Source organism: Seriola aureovittata, chromosome 6 (genome assembly GCF_021018895.1).
Source record: "Seriola aureovittata isolate HTS-2021-v1 ecotype China chromosome 6, ASM2101889v1, whole genome shotgun sequence".
Classification (NCBI taxonomy): domain Eukaryota; kingdom Metazoa; phylum Chordata; class Actinopteri; order Carangiformes; family Carangidae; genus Seriola; species Seriola aureovittata.
This window is the reverse complement of record NC_079369.1, coordinates 20,891,276-20,913,351: the sequence shown is the minus strand read 5'-3', so window position 1 is coordinate 20,913,351 and position 22,076 is coordinate 20,891,276. Positions and strand designations below refer to the sequence as shown.

The following is a 22,076-nucleotide window of genomic DNA, read 5'->3' as shown; positions in this document are numbered from 1 at the left end:
ATTTACAGTGACAAGTTTTTATTACTGTGTCGCTGAAAATGTATTTCACTTTCCTCGGTTTTATTCTCTTGAACCATAAACTTCATGGTTCACATGAAGCATCCTGATTCACATGACAATGAATCAGATTAAAGTTCATTAAAATTTCTTAAACTCCCTCATAGTAGTTTCTCCACTGAATAGTTCATTTTAAGGGTGCTTCTGATAACGAAATGCCAAAGAATTACACACAATTATCCATTTAATAAAACAAAATGACTCATCATAGACCACCGCTGGGTCATCTGTATATTTTCACATAGCTATTGAATTTACATAATGTGCTACGCTGTGGGGAGCCCGTGTTCATAATCCATGTACCAGACATCAAAGCTGTGATTTTCTGGGGTCTAGACATTACAAAGTCAGCGTCCATCAGCAAGATCCTGCAGTTTGACAGTCACTGCTGATTAGACTCTCTGAAGCACTATTTAAACTCCTTCTTTATGTGTGTACACTTTCAGCTCTGCGGCTGCATATCTACACTCCAGGGATTAAAGTGAGCCCTTCTCACCACCCAAGTGTCCCTGTATAGATAAAGGCTATTGAACTGCATCATCAGACACTCTGCCAACCTCACTTAGCCGCATATTGGAGCAACATGTAACACTCTCTCTACACTCCCCCGCCAGTCCAAGTGATGCTTCAAAACTTTGAATATATAGTGAAAACTGTTTGAGTGTTTAAGCTTTGTATTATTTGCAGGATATAGAGGATATTTTATATTCATACCATAAAAGTCTTGTATCATCAACAAAAGTAATCGTATCATTACAAGTCTACTCAGGCGTATTTCACACTTGGAGGCATGCTGATAAAGGCTGTAGAGAAAAGCCTCCAAATTCATTGTGAAACATAAGGGGAGGGGGAAAAAAAAAACAAACACAAATGAGAGGTTTGATAACTTTAGAAGCCAAGTAATCTCACGTAACACATCACAGTAGAGAAGCATAGTGAGATAAAACAGAGAAACCAACAGTCTAACTGTTCTGTTTGATTTTGATGTAGTGATATCAAAGCATTTTATGTTTTTCATTTGATTACAAGAAAAAAAGCCAATTTGGTTCTTTAATATGAAGGCTGCTAATTGTTTCATTGATGTTAAAAACATAACTCTGTTCTCTTTCAGTGCAGGGCTCTGAACTCAGCACCTTTACACTCTAAATGTACATGTAACAATATAAGACATAGTCAAATGTGTCATTAAATGTTATAAACATAGTTTTATATCTTAATAAATAATGATGTGTTTAGTACTTTTTACTGATCATCTAATTAGATTTTTTTTTTTTTACCAACTTACCAAACACTTTAGGGTATTAAAACTGATTTTGAACTGATTTCATTCCATCTGATGAAACTCATTCATCTAAAGACACAAACTGTCAAAACAGAGCGGCTCATCACAGCGTGACTTCTCTCCCACTATTGCTAGCCATGATTTATAGAGCTCATATCGAGTCACCACTGACTGTTTCTTTTTCATATGGTAATCATAGCACTACAGAGGAGGAAAGATAGTGGAAGTGGACAGTGAGACAGTTGGAGGACAACTGCTACTTTCCTTGCTACTACTGAGTCAAACAGGTTGTGAAACTTCTTAACTGGTGAGCCTCCTAAATATTTATACAGTATACTATAGTTAGGAGGAAGAATGCTGCCGTGTTTTTCAGTCATCCTGCAATCATGATAGAAAGACCACAGCCTTCCTCCTCTAAGGCTGGTGGTAACAGTGCTAATTTTAGCCATGCTAGTGGTGTGGCTCTAGGGATGGCAATGTCAGTCTGACTACCTCAGTTCAGAATAAAATACCTTAGGCAAATTATTGGATGGATTGCCATGACACTGTGCAGTCATTCATGATCTGTAGAGAGTAAAGCCTCCTGACATTAGTATCCATAACTTATCATCTAGCACGACCAGCAGGTAACTCTTCCAGTTAAATATCTCAGTAGCAGTACTTTGGGTTTAATGCTAATTAGCAAACGTTAACATGCTAACAAACTGAACCGAAACAGTGTTACAGACATTATACCTTGTCTAGCATGTTAGCATTGTCATTTTCATAATTTTTTACTGCTAATTTTAGCATTTAGTTCAAAGCACCACTGTTTTTTATTCCAGCTTCACAGATCCATTAAAGTGGCTTTTTCTTCACTCTGTCTTGTCGTATATTTGAATGAAACCCAGACTATTATTGACCTATGTATTTATTTACTGGGGGTTAGCAGCTGCTTACACTGCTGTGACCCATTCTATAAATTTATGTTTATATGCGACTTTAATATGAGAGAGTGAAAAATGTATTAATTCAGTTGCAGGAGGATCTGGACACTTTTGGCCAGTATTGTTCAAGATAGCAACCACAGTGAAGTAACACCACTGTGAAGCCAGCTGCCCTTCGGTGATAGTTAAAATTGAAACTTGAACTTTTACCTCCCTCCCCCTCCATCTTTCTCTGTGTCCCTGCTGTCATCAGTTCCACCTGCTCCTGTGTACTGATGTGGGTTTTTCCTTGTCCACGTGCGCAGAGACAATAGGCAGGTCGGCATATTATAGCATGGAGGCAGGAGGTTGTGTTAGTTAATTATTTTGGAATATGAACGGGAAGGATCCAGTCAGTTGCGTTGTCGGACGGCTTCAATTTCATGCTTGAGGCAGCAGCAGTGCCAGGCGTAATTTCCCAGGTGGCCTCTCTCCCTCTCTCTGTCTCTCTCTTTTCACCTGTGTCTCTCTCCCTTGCTCTTTTAGTCTGGTAGAACTCCAGTAACCCCACCACCAAATACCTAATACACACACATTCAAACAGACACTCACAAAAAATTTAGAACCAGAAAGATACACACATGTAAGTGTGACTGAGTTCACGCTGATCTTCTACTTCAGTAATCTAATTTGTCCTTGGTTTCCTGCTACATGTTCTTTTTGTGGAAAGCCTCTGCTGCCCTGAGGTGAATTTCACACACTAGCCATGACGCTCACACATAAGCGCGACTACACCAACACATACACATATGCCGACCTATTTGTTGTTTTTTGGCCCATTAGATAGTTGTAGTCAAAATGATGAAATTACATCTTCTATCAGCGCTCAACAGTTTCAGAGCATTTCAGTGGTGACTACAGTCAGTGGATGAATATAGACCTATAAGAGAAAGGAATTTTTTCAGCTCTGGTTGGGAGTGGTTTAATCATGAGAGCCAGTGGGATCAATGCAACAGGGCTTTGAACATCAAGGCTATGACTCACCACGTGATCGATCTGCATGTACCTCACATTTTCTCTCACTATATTTTCTTCATGTGGTGATATGTGATGAATATATAAGGTAACAAGTAGATTTTTGGTTAGTGCTTTGTTAATTCTGCCACTGGTTCAAAAATGACTCGTATACATAGTCTGTGGTTAAGGTTTGGTTCATTTTAGGAATTAAATCTTCTTGGTTCAGCCTGACATAATCCAAACTCAAGGTCCACTTACTACCTTTTGGTGCTTTCAACCATATTACATGGTTGAAAGCACTCTTTTTCCTAGGTTGAGAATGAATTTCCATGATTTGTTTGGTTGAGGTTATAGAGAAAGATCATGGTCAGCATTAAAAGAAACCAGTACTGACACGTTTTATACATCCAACCATCCCACACGGCCTCCTGTCCTAAGACTTCCTATGAGAGTATAACAATGTCACAACATCATACGACTCCTGCCTCTCCTGAGAGGACATATGAGAGAGGACGGTCATTATTCACACAAACACAACAGGCTGCTGGTGAGGACAATGTAAACATAGTTAGTTTGAAGGATTTGAACAAACAATGCTGCTGTTTGTCTGGTGAGGACAGTTTACTTTGGCGGTGTTCACAATCACGGTTCTTCGTAGTTGTCTCCAGACACATGGTCTCATCACAAAGTGACAGGAATCGTGTGTGTGTGTGTGTGTGTGTGTGTGTGTGTGTGTGTGTGTGTGTGTGTGTGTGTGTGTGTGTGTGTGTGTGTTTGCATGTAAAATATGACTCATAAATAATTGAAGCTACAGTTCTGACAGTGAGTTTAATGTCACCTTAGAAGTTGCTGGAAAATAAAAACAAATACTAAAAGGTCATCTCTCTCTCTCTCTCTCTCTCTCTCTCTCTCTCTCTCTCTCTCTCTCTCTCTCTCTCCTGCTCTCTCTCTCTGTGTCTTCCTCTCATATTGTAAACCCATCATCTCAGGCCCTCATGTGCATTGTTCTGCTTATCTTGCTGTATCTTTTGGCATCTCATTAACCGCACATGTCTTTACCTTGATTTATATCAGTAATAAGTTAAAGTGTATTGATCCCGTAAGGAGGATACAGAATAGCCACCTAACCACAACGTACACAACAAGAAATACTGTAGATATTAAGAATACACTACATTGCAGCTGCCATATGGTACCATCATTCTGCAATAACGACACCCACAAGACTAAGCTTAAAAGCCCTGTGAGAAATACCCAATTAATCACAAAAAAATTATTTATCAGTGCCTATAAGTGGTCATTAGCGATGTAGGTCCCATAAGTTACACAGAAAAAATCTCATCGTTTCAATGGTGCAGCACAGTGACTGACCCAGTTTCAGCTACTACAGGTAGAGCTTTTGTATGAGAAGTTCATTTATAATTGATTCATAGAGTAAAGGTTTAATATCTAGTTAATTTTGCATTTAACAGCTTCTGACGACTTCATTTTTATTGATCAAGTTCAGGTTTCATTGAAGATGGATTTTAGAAACATGCTGTTGAACTCATTAACAACGAGAAAACCTCTTCATGTATTCAGATCTGTTTTATTTATTGGACCGGTATTTTCCGACATCAAGAGCATTGGGACGCCCATGTTGTGGCTGCGTGAAGGTGGAACAGATGCTTACGGCAAACCCGCTTCCTTGTTTACACTATACAGGGCACAGCAATCAACGAGAGAAAACTACCTACGCAGCAACAGCCACCATGTGATTTTTTTGTCAATTCCATTCTTCCGTTCAATTAGTGACCCCAGCTCTTGGCTGGTTACGATTGATTGGTGGTCAATAAGTTTTTGCTCTCAGAGGGCGTCTTGCGGAGCTGGAACTGCCTGATGGAATTGCTTTTGCTTGTGTTTAGTCCGTCTTTGTAAAGACCCATGCATAATAACAATTATGTTTTCATTTGATTTTTTTTCCTTCTTTATTTAGCCAGTATGTGCTAAAAAAAATGGAGCTCCCTTTTTTTGTTTCAGTCTTATTTTTTCTTCATACTCCCTCTCTTTAAAAGAAACACCTATAACGTTGGATAACAGATGTGGCATCCAAAAGTAGACTCAGGAGATAAAACAGGTGCGATTTAAACAGTTTTTATTAGGTCAAGAGGCAAACAGACAGACAGGCAAACAGATCCACCACTGTCGGCTAAGGGAGGACGGCAGCAGTAAAAACGCAGCAGATGGTTCAGAAGAACAGTCGGGGAGGAAATTTGACTTTTCGTAGCAGGAAAAACACAGGTGCAACTTTTCATGATAAATCTCCTGGCTCCATTTATTTGACCCAGCGTGCACAATAATGTGGCCCTGGCACTAGCACACCTGAAAAGAAAGCATACACTTTTTTATTTTATTAATGACATCTAAGTTTGACATGTCCAAATGTTCACCATGAGGTCTGTAGTTGGGTCAGTGCGCACAGCACAGAGATGAATCATATGAACCAGAGGCAGAACAGCATGTCTTACACATGTATTACCAGTTAATCTTAAGGTGGTCCAGCATTAAATAACAGGTGTTTTTAGATAAGCAGCTCCATGGTAAAAAAATAAAACAACTTTATCGACTGTATATTACAAAATCTGATAAAACTGGAGGCAGCAAACTTCAGTATAAAGCTTCCTCTATTGCAGTTAATGATATTTTGTATCAAACCTATTATTCATTCAAAAGTTGTTGTTTTCAGACATTCTTTGTGTAGTTCTACATTTTTCTGTGACCAAATTAATTTAGCAGGAAATAGTTTTGCCAGCCTGAATCAAAATTCTGATGTTAGAGGATACTACACGTGTCAAAGTCTATAATTTAACTCAGCCCTCCTTAAATCACAGTGACTTTGAAAGGCAACTTACACAGCCAGTAGCTGTCTTATATTATTAGGAAAGTCCATTCAGAAACCTTCAGAAGTCAACTATGCTCTCCCCATAATTTGGCTGCCTGTTTTAATCTTCACACCCCTGCCTGTGTGTCCTGACCCTGCCTTTGAATAAACTGCAGTGGAGGAAATAAGCTCAGAGTTCAGCTGTCAAGTTCAGCCCCACGCTGTGCGCATCCCCAAAATATACGCTCCAACTCTCCTTGTGCTTTTCCTTCCTTTTGTCTGCCTCCCTCTCCTGCAGTCTCTCATTAGTTGAAATGTGGCACTTGCCACTGGCAGTATTTTTAATGCCCAATGTGTCGTCTACTAAACAACCATTAAGAGGCACCTGTTGGAAGAAAGTGGCAATTTCCTATGAGAGCTCTGGTGTCGCGCTGTATTTCTTCCCCCCACGGCACTGACAGACCCACAGTCTAGACTCTGTTAATGGTTCCACATTTAACAAGCACCTTCTCCCTCCCTCCCTCCCTCCCTCTCACAGCCTTGAGAGAGAGAAAGATATGGAAGACGAGAAAGCAAGAGAGAGAATGGGGGGCATGTTCTTCAGTTTAACTCAGCGGAAGCCTCTACCGTCTTTTCCTGGAAAAAACAAAATGTACCACCTCAGAGACACATGAGAAAGAAGCAGTAAAACTGTTACTGGTGCTTATATAATGACATAGTCCTGTCACATTAAGGTAGCTGAGGGAAATATACACTGACATTGATTCACATTTGAGTTGGCCAAAATTTCAGAAATTTGCATAAAACTTGCAGAATATTATTGTCTACTATCTACAGTCTACAGTCTACATCTTCTTACCGTTTCTGACTCCTTATCACTAGACCCCTGCTGTTTTTTTCTGTTTTAACTCCACTGCCTTGCTTTTATTTGCTTCTCTCCTTGTTTTGGTGCCAGGCCTCCACTTTCTCTGCACCTGCTCTCTCTGATCATTTTTTTTCTCTCCTCTCCCTTGACTTTGATCTTTCTCTCTACAACACACACCCCCCCCTCTCCCTACATCAGGGCCACAATAATTGGAGATCAGCGTTCCAATGAAAGCCACTAATCAACACTAACCTTCATTTAAAATGTAATCTGATATTAACCACAAACGCCCTCTCCATAAATTGGATTTCACATCTGAAGGACAAGGAGGGGGGTGGAGTTGGTAATTCCGCGACATAGATGTAGCAGGTTGGCCTCAGCCTTGGTCTCCAAGTCTCAACTTACCCCCAGTGCCAAGGGGTCGACCAACTACACCAAACCTAAGAGTCAGTGCACAGAAATGTGTAAAGGGGACAGTTTTATTGTCCCTCCTCTCTGGAGATTTCCTTAAATATTTAAATTCTGTTTTAATAGTTTTAAATTAGCAACTGTCCAATCCCCAAACACTGGGCTTATTAATGCAATGAATTCTTTTGATTTGTTTTTTCTTCTGCCAGTTTATATTGTTTCTCCTTATCATCACTGCAAAATACTGCAAATATTAAACCAGTGAACATCTCTCTGGTCTTGGGTAACTCTTCCCTCATCCCATAGCTTCCCCCATTTTCCCTGGCCATGAAACATCATGCTCCAGTTGTCTGTGTGCAGTGTGAGGATATGCAAAGTTCACACACTCATGCATTCACACATGTATTATGTTTCCTGGCACAAACAACCACCAACACACACACACTCAGTCATGCATACAGAAATATATGTACCCATCCTTACATTTATAGTACATACATACACATGTGAACACAGACCCACTTTAACTCATGCATGCACTCATTATGCTTAGTGTACATATTTACACACACACACACACACACACACACACACACACACACGGTTATTCCATCATCCAAAATAACTGATGTGAATTAATTGGAGAGAGAGTACGCTGGATGAAGCATTGTCTTTTTTCTGCACATTGCGAGTGATGCATTGCTTTGTAAACTGATTTAACAGCAAAAACAAAAAGAATTGCCACTGACCTGTGAAGTCACATTTTCATGTCATGTGGATACATCAACTTGTTTTATCCTTTTTCTTGACTTGACACCTCACACTGTCCCTCTACGGCTGCCTCATTTCAGATGATGCTTTAGGCTCAAAGAGGAAAATCAAATGGTAAAACTTCACAATATGAGAGAAGCAAACACACAAGTATTAAAACTACGAATAATGATAATTTACTTTATTGTAATCTTCACATTTTCTTTTTCATTAATTGATTAAATAGTCCATGAAATGTCAAAAAATACTGATAAAATGCCCATAGAGTCCCATAGGAATTAATCTGGAATTTAGTTTGCATTTTAGTACTTCTGGTCTCTTGACCAGAGGTCTGTGGGTTTTTTGAATGGCTTTTTGGTTAGATGGCTGAAATAAGGGTGATGCTGACTTCCAGGTTGGCCTAAATACGTCATCCCTATGGCTCTATTACAAATCTCAAGATCTCAAGGTGATGTCTTCAAATGTCTTTTTTTCAATCAAAAGTTCAAGCAAAACCCAAATGTTTTCAGAAGCATCAAATTTTCTTTTTTTTTCTTTTACTACTTCTGCTTGAAAAATGAATGAATTGATAATCAAATCAGTTGATTATGTTGTCTGTTGAACAACGAATTGATTAATCAACTACCTGTTTCAGCTGTAATGTGTATATAAAACATTATTATTTAACATTTTAGAGGAGAATATTGCTGCATTGCTCTTTAAAGTCTGTGTGGCCTGACCGGAGGCCAGCTAAAAGCAGCTGTTAATGATGAGGGGAAGTGAAATAAACAGAGGGTTAGCCTCATTTCAAAATGCCACACACTCTCAGCCCTGAGAGTGCTGCTCACTCCTAATGGGCACACACACATACAAAACAAAGCATGACCCTAAACTTACCTTAACAGGCCTTTGAAAATAAGACCAGTGCTTGGAGAGAGGTTAATGAGCGTCACCATGACAATATGACCCACTGCAACCGATCAGATCATTAGACTTGCAAAGCCCTTACAAGCTGAATAATTGGCTGATCCATACATCGCTCGTCTTGTATGAATCATTGATGCATATGAGTGCTCTCTGAGCTTAAGGCTCCCCTGCCTCCTGTCCTTTGTCTACTACAGCCCTTTCTTCTTTATAAAGGTTACAGCTTTAAGGGAAAAGCATTTAATTCATACTGCATGCACTGCAATTCCCTGAAAGAGATTAACTATGCACCCGCTACAAGCCCTCCACTTATTTCAATGAAATTGCATACTCTCAAATTAGAACAATATATTCATTGTGGACTACTTTTCGAAATCTCTGTTACGTTAAGATGCAATCAAGCCTACATCTCTAAATGGATTACAGCATAACCTGGGGGGATTTGCAGTATGCAATTTTTATCCGCATTTATGCATCAGTTAGCGTTTGTTGGTGATGCGTTTGTAGAAATGATGCAGGTCTGAATGATGAATGATTGACCAAATGAGAATACAATGTCTATTGTGTGTGCATTTGTAGGCCCTCGGGTCACAAGAAGCCCCAGTTTGATCAGATTCCAACCAAATGCCTCTCGCTTCTGTTTTTGAGTCTCTTAGTCACACTCAAAGATTACCTATGACCAATATCTGACCCCACGTCTCCCACAAACCTCTCACTCCATTTTTCAGCTCTATCTTAATTCCTTCCCTCTCAGACATCTGTCTGCATCATCTATACCTTTTCCCCTGTTTCATTTGTTGTCCATGACACCTGGTTAACCCGGGTGACCGAGGCTAAAAACAAAGACTCGAGCTTGATATTTGTTATTGTTAGTTGCCTGGCCTATATTAAACTGTCTGAAATGAAGTGGCTGAAATTGTATACAGTCTTTATAGAAGCAGACCGAGGTACCAGGATGGCACGGTACACGGTTGTGTATTGATTCAGATGCCTTGGCCCTGTTTTTACTACTCAGAGTAGCCAAGTGATAAAAGTTTACTGTTCTCAAGCAGGCACTCGCCAATTTATGGTGCAACCTCATGGCTGAAACTTGAGTTTAATTATCCCATTTCACAGACGATCAGCTGTTATGGACCCCCTGTTAGTTTGGACTTAATTGATGGTCTGTCTAACGCATGCAAGAAAAAAGTTCTCATACATTATTACAGACATTGTCACACTCATTATTTGTAGTAATTTCTAAAGTTCTAAAGTTTCTAAAGTTCATAGTTAAGAAACGGAAAAATAAGACATGTTGCCTCAAAAAGAAGCCGTCCGTGTGCCTATATTTTTATGAAACTATAAAATGCCTTCAGTATGGCATGCATTTTGCTTCGGAGTACATGTGGAGCAAATTGATATTCACAGCAGAGCAGAGTATTTGGGCATTCATGGTATTCCATTGACGTGATGAGACGTTCCTCACGTGCTTGCATAAATAGACGTTAAAGAATATAGTACTTCATCAATCAGTGCTCTGCTGTCTGGAGTGTAGGGTGAAGTCAGTGTACCTTTAAGCATTTTAAATTCCTGCAACTCTAATCCTTAGCCAGTACAGGGCAAGTCATCTATAAGCCTCCGTTCCTCCCAATTCATCATGTGCCATATTATCACATACGCTCCTCCCACGTGCCTTTGTTTTGACATTGTGTCTCACTGTGACAGACAGTGACTTGAGGATGACTTATATTACCTCCCGGCCTCATATGCACAGCTCATGATAAATAAATTATCTTAGCATTAGCCTGTGGGGCTACAAGCCTTCTAAATCAATCACCTGGGAGGCTAGCTTTGATGCTAGGCAGGCAGCTGGAGAGTGGACGTGGTGCCGCACTACAATCCTCCAGTCCCCTCCCTCCTTGTGAAGGGAAATTAAGATGGTAGTTAATCAAAAGTTCATTAGCATACAGCGCCTTGCTCAGTCCACCCCTATACACTGCTCATAATAGACACTTAGACAGGCCATGTGAGGAGAATAGCAAGTCTGTACCACTTCTGGCTGTGGACTTGTTTGAATTAAAAGACTGCATCGTCCCGTATGTGCCAAGTGAGACCAGAGAGACCCACTGAAAATACAACTGCACAATTTCCAAAATATTTCCTTCAAACTATGCTGACTAAGACATTTCTATTTCTTGGAGCCAATGTAAATTCAGCTTGTGCCAGTTTCACAAACACAAACTTCTATGCAGTGTTCACAAGAGTTTGCGGTTGCTCGAAAAAGCGTAGGGTTTGCAACCTTTAAGTGTTGCACATTGTCAGATGTTGTATCGAAAGCAGAAGACAGTCATCAGAACAAACATACAGCTGTAAACGGGGTGATCAAGCACTGCACTGGCAAACTATAACCTGATTTTCATGTTATGATAATTATTAGTATATTTTCTCCAGTCTCTTCGCAACACTAGTCTCCATCATCTTAACCCAAAAATTTCATAAAAATAATGTATTCATCACATTTTATCCTCTTCCACTTTCTAAGCCAGTGTTATATTGAGAAAAGAGCCTCATATGCTAACAGGCAAATTACTGCTAACCCAGGGTGACTGTGAAATAAATGTATTAGTAAGGCACTGGGCTGAATATGTTTAGGCTTATATGCCACTCCAAGTATTTTACAGAAATGGAGGTTGAGGGAGAGGTAATCCGAACATTTGTGTCGTTAGCTTTACTTTGATGTATCCTGGATATATTCACTAACCACACGTGCTTTTTTTTTTTCACCCTGTTTTACACTCACTCGATAATGCATAAACCCGCCCCACCTGGGAGCTGCCTCTTTCCACCGCCGTCTCTTTACTGCTCGCCACCAAGCAGCTCCACTGGAGCATGGCTAGCATCAGTTCCTCAGCTGTTATTCGCTGTAGGCCTTGGCAGTAAGCAAGCTAGCTGGCTGCTAACAGCCCAGTGTTTGTCTCTGCGCCCCAGGAGTTTTATAGCACATGAAATATTCATTCAGTACAAAGTCTAGAGAATTGTGAAAACCTATGGCTTTCAGCTCGGAAAAGGGTTTATAGCTATAAGTAGTTGTGTGTATGTGTGTAAGTATGTTTTTTCGTGCACAAGTGCAGGTGGTGTATCTCACTTGTATGCGTCTATGTGCATGTGCACAAACTTCATTGTGATCATTTTATGTTGTCTCTAAATATTTTAGGAAAAATGCAATCTTTACATACTCCCCTGCGGTGAGAGTGGCAGTCAGATATTGCACTTGGCTTGGAGTGTGATAACAGTTGGCAATATCTCTGCAGTCGCGGATGTGTCCCCAGCTCGCTGTCGATAAGTCCATCAATGCTCCTCAGTGCCCGCTCTGCTGCTGGATACACCTGTCAGCATTTAGTGAGAGGGGAACAAAGAGAGAGGGCAAATCTGTCCATACACCGACTTTCAAAAGTCTGGCAAAAGTTGGACCATATAAACCTCATCACCATCTGGACCTGCAAAATCAAACAACAAGCCGGATAAAAAAGATTATTTTATTTCTTTTATTTTGTGTTTCTGGCGCTAAATCTGTTTGGTTTCTTTTTGGCTGTGCAGACATGGAGGATGCTGCTGATCATGCTAATCACCTTCATGTACAGCCACTTCTGAATATTCCAAACAAACTGCACTTGCTTCTGCAGACAATGTAAAGCACATCTCCTCGTTTGCACAAGCCAATTTTCTCTCACGAATTACAGAAACCTTTTATACACGGTATGAATGTGTGGCCATAAGTACTGTTGTGCTGTATCAAAGGCCAATAGAGAGCAGCTGAACAGCCACAGATTATTACTTAAACATACAATAACAGGAAATTGGAATTATCTTTTTCATTTAGTGAGTTATTACCCTTGGGGTGAAAATCATCTAATTTATTTTGTCATAATCAATGTCAGTGGTGTTCTCTTTTTCTTCTTGCTCGCCTGTATTCAGTCATTTGATTGGCAGCTGATCCATGACTCCACCCTTCCCGACTCCCGGGGCCCAAATGGTCAGTCGGATGAATTACATCCTTTTAACCCAGCTGTCAATCAGACTCTTAGTGGACTCAGTCCCTGGGGAGGGGGCGGGGGCAATGTTTCTGTGTGTGGGTTCGTGTTGAGAGTGAGAAAGTCTCCGACAGTAGCCCTTGGCCTCTGTTGACCCACACACACACACACACACACACACACACACACACACACACACACACACACACACACACACACACACACACACACACACACATACAAACACACATATACACACACACACACACACACTTGGAATAGGTAAGTAATGTGAAACATGAAACTACTTATTATCTGTTCATTGCAGTATCTCCAGGGCACACATTTAAATTGATTGAACAGTAAGTCAGATGTCAGACAATTCACTGCCTGCCTTCCTCACATGAACTACACCCACACACACACACACACTGGTATTCATATTTACATCATCACATTGACCAGAAGAGCTGCACTTTGTGCACACAGGTTCTCACTCACACTCACACACACTCACACACACTCACACACACACACACACACACACACACACACACACACACACACACACACACACACACACACACACACACACACACACTCACTCACTCACTCACACACACACACACACACTCACACTCACACTCACACTCACACACACACACACACACACACACACACTCTTCTTGTACACACTGTCCATTCAGTCCCTTTGGCAGTAATAACCAGACTGCGCTGATATGGTGCTTGCTCATTCACTCTCCTAAAGGGGATTTGCAGGAGGCTTTTATTCTTTAAAGGCCAAGGGAAACCTCATTTAGTGGAGACACATTGAAAAGATGCTCCCACAAGAGCCTGATATTCAGTAGGAAGAAGAGTGACGGGTGGGAGGGAGGGAGGGTGGACGGGGGGAGTGGTTATCCAAAAGATCAGCACTAGCAAAAGACGGGAATCCAAACCTTAACCTTGCCCAGTTCCTCAGAAAAATAAAGTGCAAGTAGCCACTTTTGTTTCAGTAGTGTAGGACCAGGCATCCTAAACTGCACTGTTGGAGAAAATCCTGGCAATCATTACCGGCAAGGTTGAAACCCCCCCCCCCCCCCCCCCCCCCACGAGGGCCAGCGTTTGAGCGGCAACTTCTACAGTTCTGTTCAAAATAAAGATGAGAAGAAAGAATTACGAGATGAATAAAAGAGAATGAGACTGAAATGGGCAAATCCCATAGGTACTATTGATCTGTGGCTGCAACACACACACACACACACACACACACACACACACACACACACACACACACACATACACAAACACTCAGGCTGGTTGCCAAGAAGCATGTTGGTGGTCAAATATGTGTAATTGATGGAGTTGAGTTTGACACAGCCCTGTAATGTAATCTGGGGCTAGAGTCCCTATGGTGTTAGAGTTTGTATGCGTGCGTGTGTGTGTGTTCGTGTGTGTGTGTGTGTGTGTGTGTGCGTGTGTGTGTGTGTTGGTGCGTGTGTGTGTGTGAGTGTGTAGGTGTGTGTGTGTGAGAGAGAGAGAGAGATTGAAGGGGGAGGCAGGGGGGAGTGAGACAGGGTGAGGGGCTTTGCAGGAGAAAGGGACAAGGATTTGCTGTGGGACTGTGTAAATTTGATGTATTGAGCGGCTGTATTTTTCCTCCCTGTGCTAACCCCACGGGCTACACATGTAGGAACAATGGCCTTCTCCACTATAATGGGCTTTTACCTATAGGGACCACTTTCTCACTTACACACATAGCGGATGTGTGTGTGTGTGTGTGTGTGTGTGTGTGTGTGTATATGTTTAACACACTGTAACACTTCATTCACTTACACTGATTTTCTCTTGAAAAAAAATTCTTATCAAACAAAGTTTCACATGCAGTTAAAATTCTCCGTTCGCTGACTAATAGTTTTGTCCATAAAACACCAGAAAATAGTGAACGGAGCCCAAGGTGACATTTTGTCATTTTTTTTAAAACAACAGCCAAAAAACACTAAGATATTCAATTCACAATAACATTAAACAGAAAAACCTCACATTTGAGAGGCTGAGCCACAAAGTTTTTGGCCTTTGTGCTCGGAAAATTAATTCAATGATTAATTGATAATCAAAATAGTTGCTGTATAATTTTCTGTTAATTAACTAATCAGTTAAGCGACAAATCATCATAATGTATTTCCAGTCTGCTTTTTTTGTCGTTGTTTTTTTTGTGCTTGTGCCGAAACAATTAGTTGATTAGTTAATTAGAACAGTTGTATTGATTGCCCTTGTCATTTATCATTTTAATTTGTCATTTTAATCAAGCGATAATGCCAAAAATGTTCTTGTTCCAGCTTGTTGAATGTAAGGATTTGCTGATTTTCTGCATTGATGTTGTTTTAATTTGAATACCTTTTAAAATTAATCAATCAAATCATGTTATGGCTGTGGCCACAGGAAGCAGAGACGAGCTCCACGAGTCCTACGTGTCCTTGAACAAGACACTGAAAGCCAAGTTGCTTCCAATGGTTAGACCAGTCCCTTGTCTGGTATCTCGCTGCCATCACTGTGTGTGTGTGTGTGTGTGTGTGTGTGTGTGTGTGTGTGTGTGTGTGTGTGTGCGTGCGTGCGTGCGTGTTAAAAAGGCAAAATGTAAAGCCTTTGAGCTCTTGGATCTCGATGGAGCCTTTTTTAGCTATTAGTGCTTGAGCCGTTAATAAAAACAAATAATCAATGCATCAACTGATAATGAAAATTAGCAGCCCTGATGTGCACATGGCCACAAACACTCACCAAATAGTGCCTATCTATCTTGTTTTGTGTGTATATTCCTCACAGTGTGTTTCAAGTCTTTTTCTGTTTGTTTATGTGTGTGTGTTTTCCTGGCTTTGTGTCTGCCTGACAGTGTTCCTGCCTCTTTGTTCCTCTGTCGCTCTGTGTCTAGTTTAATTGCAGACCTTTGAGAGGGAATCGATTTGAGCAACAAGATAACTAAGTTATCAAACTGTTTCATTGACTGGCTGTCCCTTCTCTCTCTATCTTTTGCCTCCTCCCCATTTCTTCTCTCATTTTACTCCCCCTGCCTTCATTCTTCATCCCTCTTCGATCCTCTTTTCTTCTCTCCGTTTCCCCAAACTTTCTCATCGTCTCTCCATTTTCCGTTCCCATCCCTACATTCCCCCCTCGGTGCTCTTTCTCCCTCATCTTTCACCTCCCCCCCTCACAACAGGCCGACAGACCTGTCCACCAGAGAAGTTTGATTGCGGAGGGGCTGCCAGCAAATGTGTTTCGTTGTCATGGCGATGCGACGGAGAGAGGGACTGTGAGAACGGGGCCGATGAGGAGCAGTGCGCTGCAGGTAAGATTGTGGTGGCTGCGGGAAATGTGGGACGGGGGGAGGGGGGACAAGAAGAGAGAGAACAGTTTCCGTTCTGAGCTTCATCTGAACTCACCTTAACTTTCATGTTGCTCACTGAGTTCAAAAGTCTGAAAAGGTTTCAGATAAATAGTCTAAATTCGAGGCTTCACAGGTCACTACCTGCTCACAACTGTTCTTCTTTCTGTTGCTTTAATGAAGAACTTTATTACCCAGAAATAATTGGGAATGAGTACGTGTTCTTACGTGAAATTCCTATCCCCACTGGGTGTTGGCAGCGGAGGTGGTGTAGAAAATGATTTTGCAGTAGGTTAAACGATCATTAGTCTATCCAGAGTTATCAGCACAGAGTGCCCTTTTACTGCTGTTTGTTTACAGCAGTAAAAGGTTATATAATTATTAAGTATTAAGTATTAGTCCTATGTCAGTCCTCTGACTAGTAGACAATACAAATAGTATATTTTCCTACCCACTCAATTAAACATGACTGGACTTGTTATTTGTCTTATAATGTATAATATTCAATAGCTATTTCTTTAATAATAATGTATAATAATAATAATTAATAATAATACATAGAAAAACACATGGGTGATGCCAGGGGTGGGAAGAAAGCAAAAAGCTAAAGGTCCTATGTGATAATATTCCTAGAAATGTAGTATTATGACACTTCCTGTTTTGGTAATAACTGTGTTGCAGGATGTGATTTGACAGATTTAAGTCCAGATCTAAAAGAATATGTTAAATAAAACTGGGGATACGTTGCTTTTACCCAGTATCAGATAACACAAAGCAAGTGTAAAAATTTTCCATATACTCTCTTATCTGTCACCTAGAGTATTGCATATTTTAAGATTCAGTTAAGATTTGGTCCTAATTGTAATCAGTATTTCTAACTTGACGTCATTAGCTGGCAAAAAAGCAGAAAGTTTCATCTGTTCATTTATTTATATATATTTTCTGTGTTATGTGTCTAGAGATGTCAAACAGGATCTGTTTTTTCCTCCCCACAATCTTGTCCTTGTTCTTGGCTGTTGCTTAATGAGCTGGAAATGAGGAAAAGCAGGTCACTGTGCAGACTGGGAGAGTCGGGCCAGTGGTGTTTTACAGCAGGGGGAACCAGTTATTTATCTTGCATGTGTTTCTGTGAAGGTGTGTCCTGAACACCAGTTTGTCCCACAGTATATTTAGATAGATGGATGTTCAAAATCATACTCACACCGAGGCAAACACAGTGTCACACACACACAGCAGGGCTTTGTTTTTGTGAATGAAGGCACAGAGTACAGTGCCTGGTCAAGTGTGTCATGCAAAGTGTGCAGAGGGTGTGGTAGCACGTTTTCAGTGTTGTCACAGTTCCAGGCACGTGGTGCACCCTCACTGCATAAACAGACGGGATCATGAATAACATTACTTATATAAATCATGTGTGGGTGTGTCAGGGGTTGGTTAGAGATTGGTGAATTGTTTCATATTTGCACCTGTTAGCCCCTTTAAAACCTAAAATAGAGCCCATTGTCTCACATACACACACTCTCATCTTTGTCCTACTGTCAGAATAAGAATGTTTAAAGAAAAAACAAAACGGTTCAAACTGATTTCTGTTGCAAAATGCTGTAAACTTTTCCATATAATCAATACATGTGACACGATTACTCTGTTAAAAAGTACCACACAACATGTTTCTGTCTTGGTTTTAATCATTCTGCAGAATTGGACGTCATATTGTCGGATAGAGAGAAATCTTCAAATGCACATAGACTAGGCTGTTGTTTAGCTTTATAAAAAAAACTACAGAGTAGCTCTGTAAACAAACCACAGGCATACACACAAACACACTCACATCGCTTCATCTGCAACGCCTTCACACTTTGTTGTATAATTATACACATCTATACTATACTCACATGTCCTGTCTTACGTCCTCACAGCTGGTATCAAAGCTGTAAAAAGGGCATTGATTTCCATCAGCGTAAACATCTGGCCTATAGCATTATTGATTGTAAGCCTGTGGCAGACACACATACACAGACGAACACATGCACACACAGCATTTTTTGAAGTATATAGATTGCATGTCATATATGCCCTTTAAACCTGGGTTCTGTTAGATAGGAAATGTATATGCACAGAGAATTTCTGTATAAATATCTATGTGGGTGTCTTTGTGAGTCTCAGACCTTCAAAGTGATTACATTTTTTTGGACTGAAAGTGAGGTCACTCTGGTCAGACCGCTGGTCACTTCTACAAGGGGCTACTGCAGTGTGAATTGGAGAGTGAATGTAGCAGGCGGGAGTGTTCATAAGGATAGAATTACAAGGCTGTGTGTGTGTGTGTGTGTGTTGTGTGTGTGTGTGTGTGTGTGTGTGTGTGTGTGTGTGTGTGTGAGTGTGAGTGTGAGTGTGTGTGAGTGAGTGAGTGAGTGAGTGAGATGAATTTTTTTTTCCATAAGGTTGCCATCATCCCCCAGGCACTGTGACATTCATACATTCTCATGCTGAAAGTGATGCATAAAATGCTTGTATGCAGAGTGCACATGCATGTACAGTGTGCGGCACACACATACATGAACATACACACTCTTAAGAATTCTCCTGGATGCTGTTAAATTCTCTCAAACAAGATAATAAAGTGAAACTACCATTTTTAATTAACTTTACCAATTGAAGGGGCAATTTAGATAAATCATAGATAATGAATGCATTTTAATTCATTTTAATTTAGAGATTGCGATCTCATCCTATTGTATATCATGGGGGTAGTGTGCTAATATAACAATACAAATCTACACAAAAGCAGATTATATATTATTATATTTTAAATACTATTATAAAGATGTTCCTGTTTAATGTAATGTTAACAACAGGCAGAGTTGTATTGTAAGAACAGTGGCACCTTCCCCAATATATCAAAAGTTGTGAAGTCTTACTACCCACAGCAGTTTCCTAGAAATGCACAAAATGTTATCAACATTACAACTTTAGAAGACCAGCAGCCTGCCCTGTAAGAAATCCCCCTTATCAGATTCCAGTTTTGCCATTGTAAATGTTTTTGACATTCAGAAAGCTTATTTACAGTATTAGTTTCAACCCTGCTGATGCAAACACTTGAAATATATCTACATTTTGCTGCATTTCAAAGGTCGAGTTTAAACTTTTCTTGACAGGTGATAGAAGCATTTCCTCACTTCCCTTTGTTCCTTCATGTTCCCTCTTTGTTCTCCCTCCCTCTGATTGTTTCTCTCTGTGTGCCTCTGCCCTGTCATCCATCTCCTGTCTGTCTGTTGTTAGTTGTTAGCTTGTACACAGAGTGATCACATTAGGGAGTTTGTGGCTGCGACCTAATGAAAGTTGTTGATTTAATCATGTAACCTGAGCGGCCACAGCACTGTTCACATACCATCTCTGTCCCTCTGATGTGTAACATAAACTGCCTTAAAAGAATAGCCTTTTCTTTCTTCTCTTCCATGCCAATCACAGACACCTGCACTTTCTAATTCTCTTTTAATTCCACAGAGGAAAATCACTGATCATGTGTTCCTTCCATTGCCTTTCATCCGTCTGACCTGTGCGAGCCCCTGTCTCTTATTGCAGTGGAAAATAAGTGATTAATACAGCTCTGAAATATTTCATACAGGTCTTGATGATAATTGATTTCCCGCCCAAGGCCTTGAGTGTATATGTGTGTGTGTTATGGGACTCCTGCTGTTATAATAACCTGTAGAGATCAGCTTTTGATCCATCATTTAAATACGAAGGTGGCAGTGATGAATATTAAGGGGTTCATCATGTGCCTGGGTTCACACACAAGAGTCCACTTCATCAGACACACACTGGACTCATTTTCTTTATATATAAATATATATATATATATATATATATATATATATATATATATATTATACGTTATATAAAGCTTAAGTGAATTTTCAGTAATTAGATGTGCAACCATAACAACACTTCACTTTGTTATTGTCCCACAATGTAGGTACATTAACGTTTGAGCACAATCAGGAGTGGGCAACAAGTACTCATGGACACCTTCAAAGAATACTTTAACTAAAATGGCTATATTATTAATGCCAATTGCTCACAGCTTTTAGTGTGATGTGTATATACATACAGTATGTGTGTTTTTCACATGATGTTTTTTCTGTATGTATGTGTGTATGTATAGTGGTGTGTGTATGTTGGCAGTTCTATATTCTTTTTCTGTTTTCACTATTGGCATGAATATAGTTATTTGAATGATAGACCCCTTCAGCCTGCAAAACCAGATAATATATAAAGCATGAACTTAGATTTCTTTAGAGAGAGTTGCTATTTACAAAAGTGTTTGCAGAGTTTAAATACAAAATTAAACAGAGACCGACTGAATAACAGCAAAACAGCATCGAAACATCTGTTAAAAAATTATCACGCTCTATTTTGTCATATAATTAGATTTTTTTGGATACCTATGCTGCATTATACCTGTTTTTCCATGTTTGTTTTTCCTTTTTTTTCTCCATTTCCTAAAACAGATGGCTTTCTTCTTTCTGTCTGTTACAGCTATTCTGCCAAATAGATTGGTTTTGCCTTCATATTTAACAATGACAAGAATCATTCTAAAAATCGTCATAGTTGGTTTCACACAGAGACAGCACGATGGTGAGGCTCAGACAAAGGAGAAGAGTAATACAAATATTTGCAAACATTTCATCACCACAAGCATAAAAAAAAATCATACATCAGACATATCAATCTAAGTTCTTCCTCTGCTGTCACTCGGCTCTCTGTCTATTTATTAAAACAGAAGAGGTGTAAAGATAAATCAGACCAACACAAACCTAATTATCCTGCTGCTGTTACACTTATTATTCTTGGAAAATTGATTTACTCTTGATGTTACAGTTGCAGATATAACAAAGAAACAAATGAGCATTGAGCGTGCAGATAACACAGCACAGCTATGTAACAAAGCAGTCTGATAGCAGTTGATAGTGGAAAACATGTATGAATAGCACGGCCGGACTCTTTGGTAATGCTAACATTCCTGCAACACAAGCCACCACTCAGGGTTATCAGTAATAGGCAGACACAGTCATTCAGGCCTTTGGTAAAACAACAGAAATGTCAGCTAATAAAGCAGATATGTAGGTTTTATTGGGAGCTTGTGCTTCCATGCAAAATCAGTTTAACGCTGCCATGTTGATGAATGTTTTCATGAAGAATATTAAAACTATAATGTTCACTCGGCAGTAGAAGGCGTGTATATATAATATTGTAACACCCTCAAACACACATTCATGCAATCATCTAACCCCTACAAAATATACTTCCCTTCTGAAATGGGCTGTTTTCACCCCTTCCCCCTTTCAATCTATCTCTTCACCCTCCTCCTCACCACCTAACCCCCCCCCCCCCCCTTCCTCCACCTCTGATCTCCTATCCTTTCCCTCCAATATCTCCCTCCCGCGGCAGCTACAATTGGAGTACAGCTAGCGTTAATTAGGGATGCTAATTGAGCATATCCAAATGTTGAATAAAACATGGATCCAGGAAGAGAGGTTCTTTATTACATTTAAAGGAGGCCTCTGAAGAAAGTTTATGAGTCTTTAATTTATGTTAATGCGAAATCGTGTTTATTCAGGCACA

The 22,076-nt window shown here is 40.1% G+C and overlaps 1 protein-coding gene across 4 annotated transcripts in view; it reads left to right on the top strand.

Moving 5' to 3' along the window:
- lrp8 (low density lipoprotein receptor-related protein 8, apolipoprotein e receptor) overlaps positions 1–22,076 on the top strand; it is a 173,087-nt gene that overhangs the window by 88,541 nt on the left and 62,470 nt on the right. For all 4 annotated transcript variants that reach the window (XM_056377966.1, XM_056377969.1, XM_056377967.1 and 1 more), the window contains exon 4: positions 16,293–16,421. In XM_056377966.1, coding sequence (XP_056233941.1) covers positions 16,293–16,421 — 129 coding nt within the window. The remainder of the gene's footprint in view (positions 1–16,292; positions 16,422–22,076) is intronic.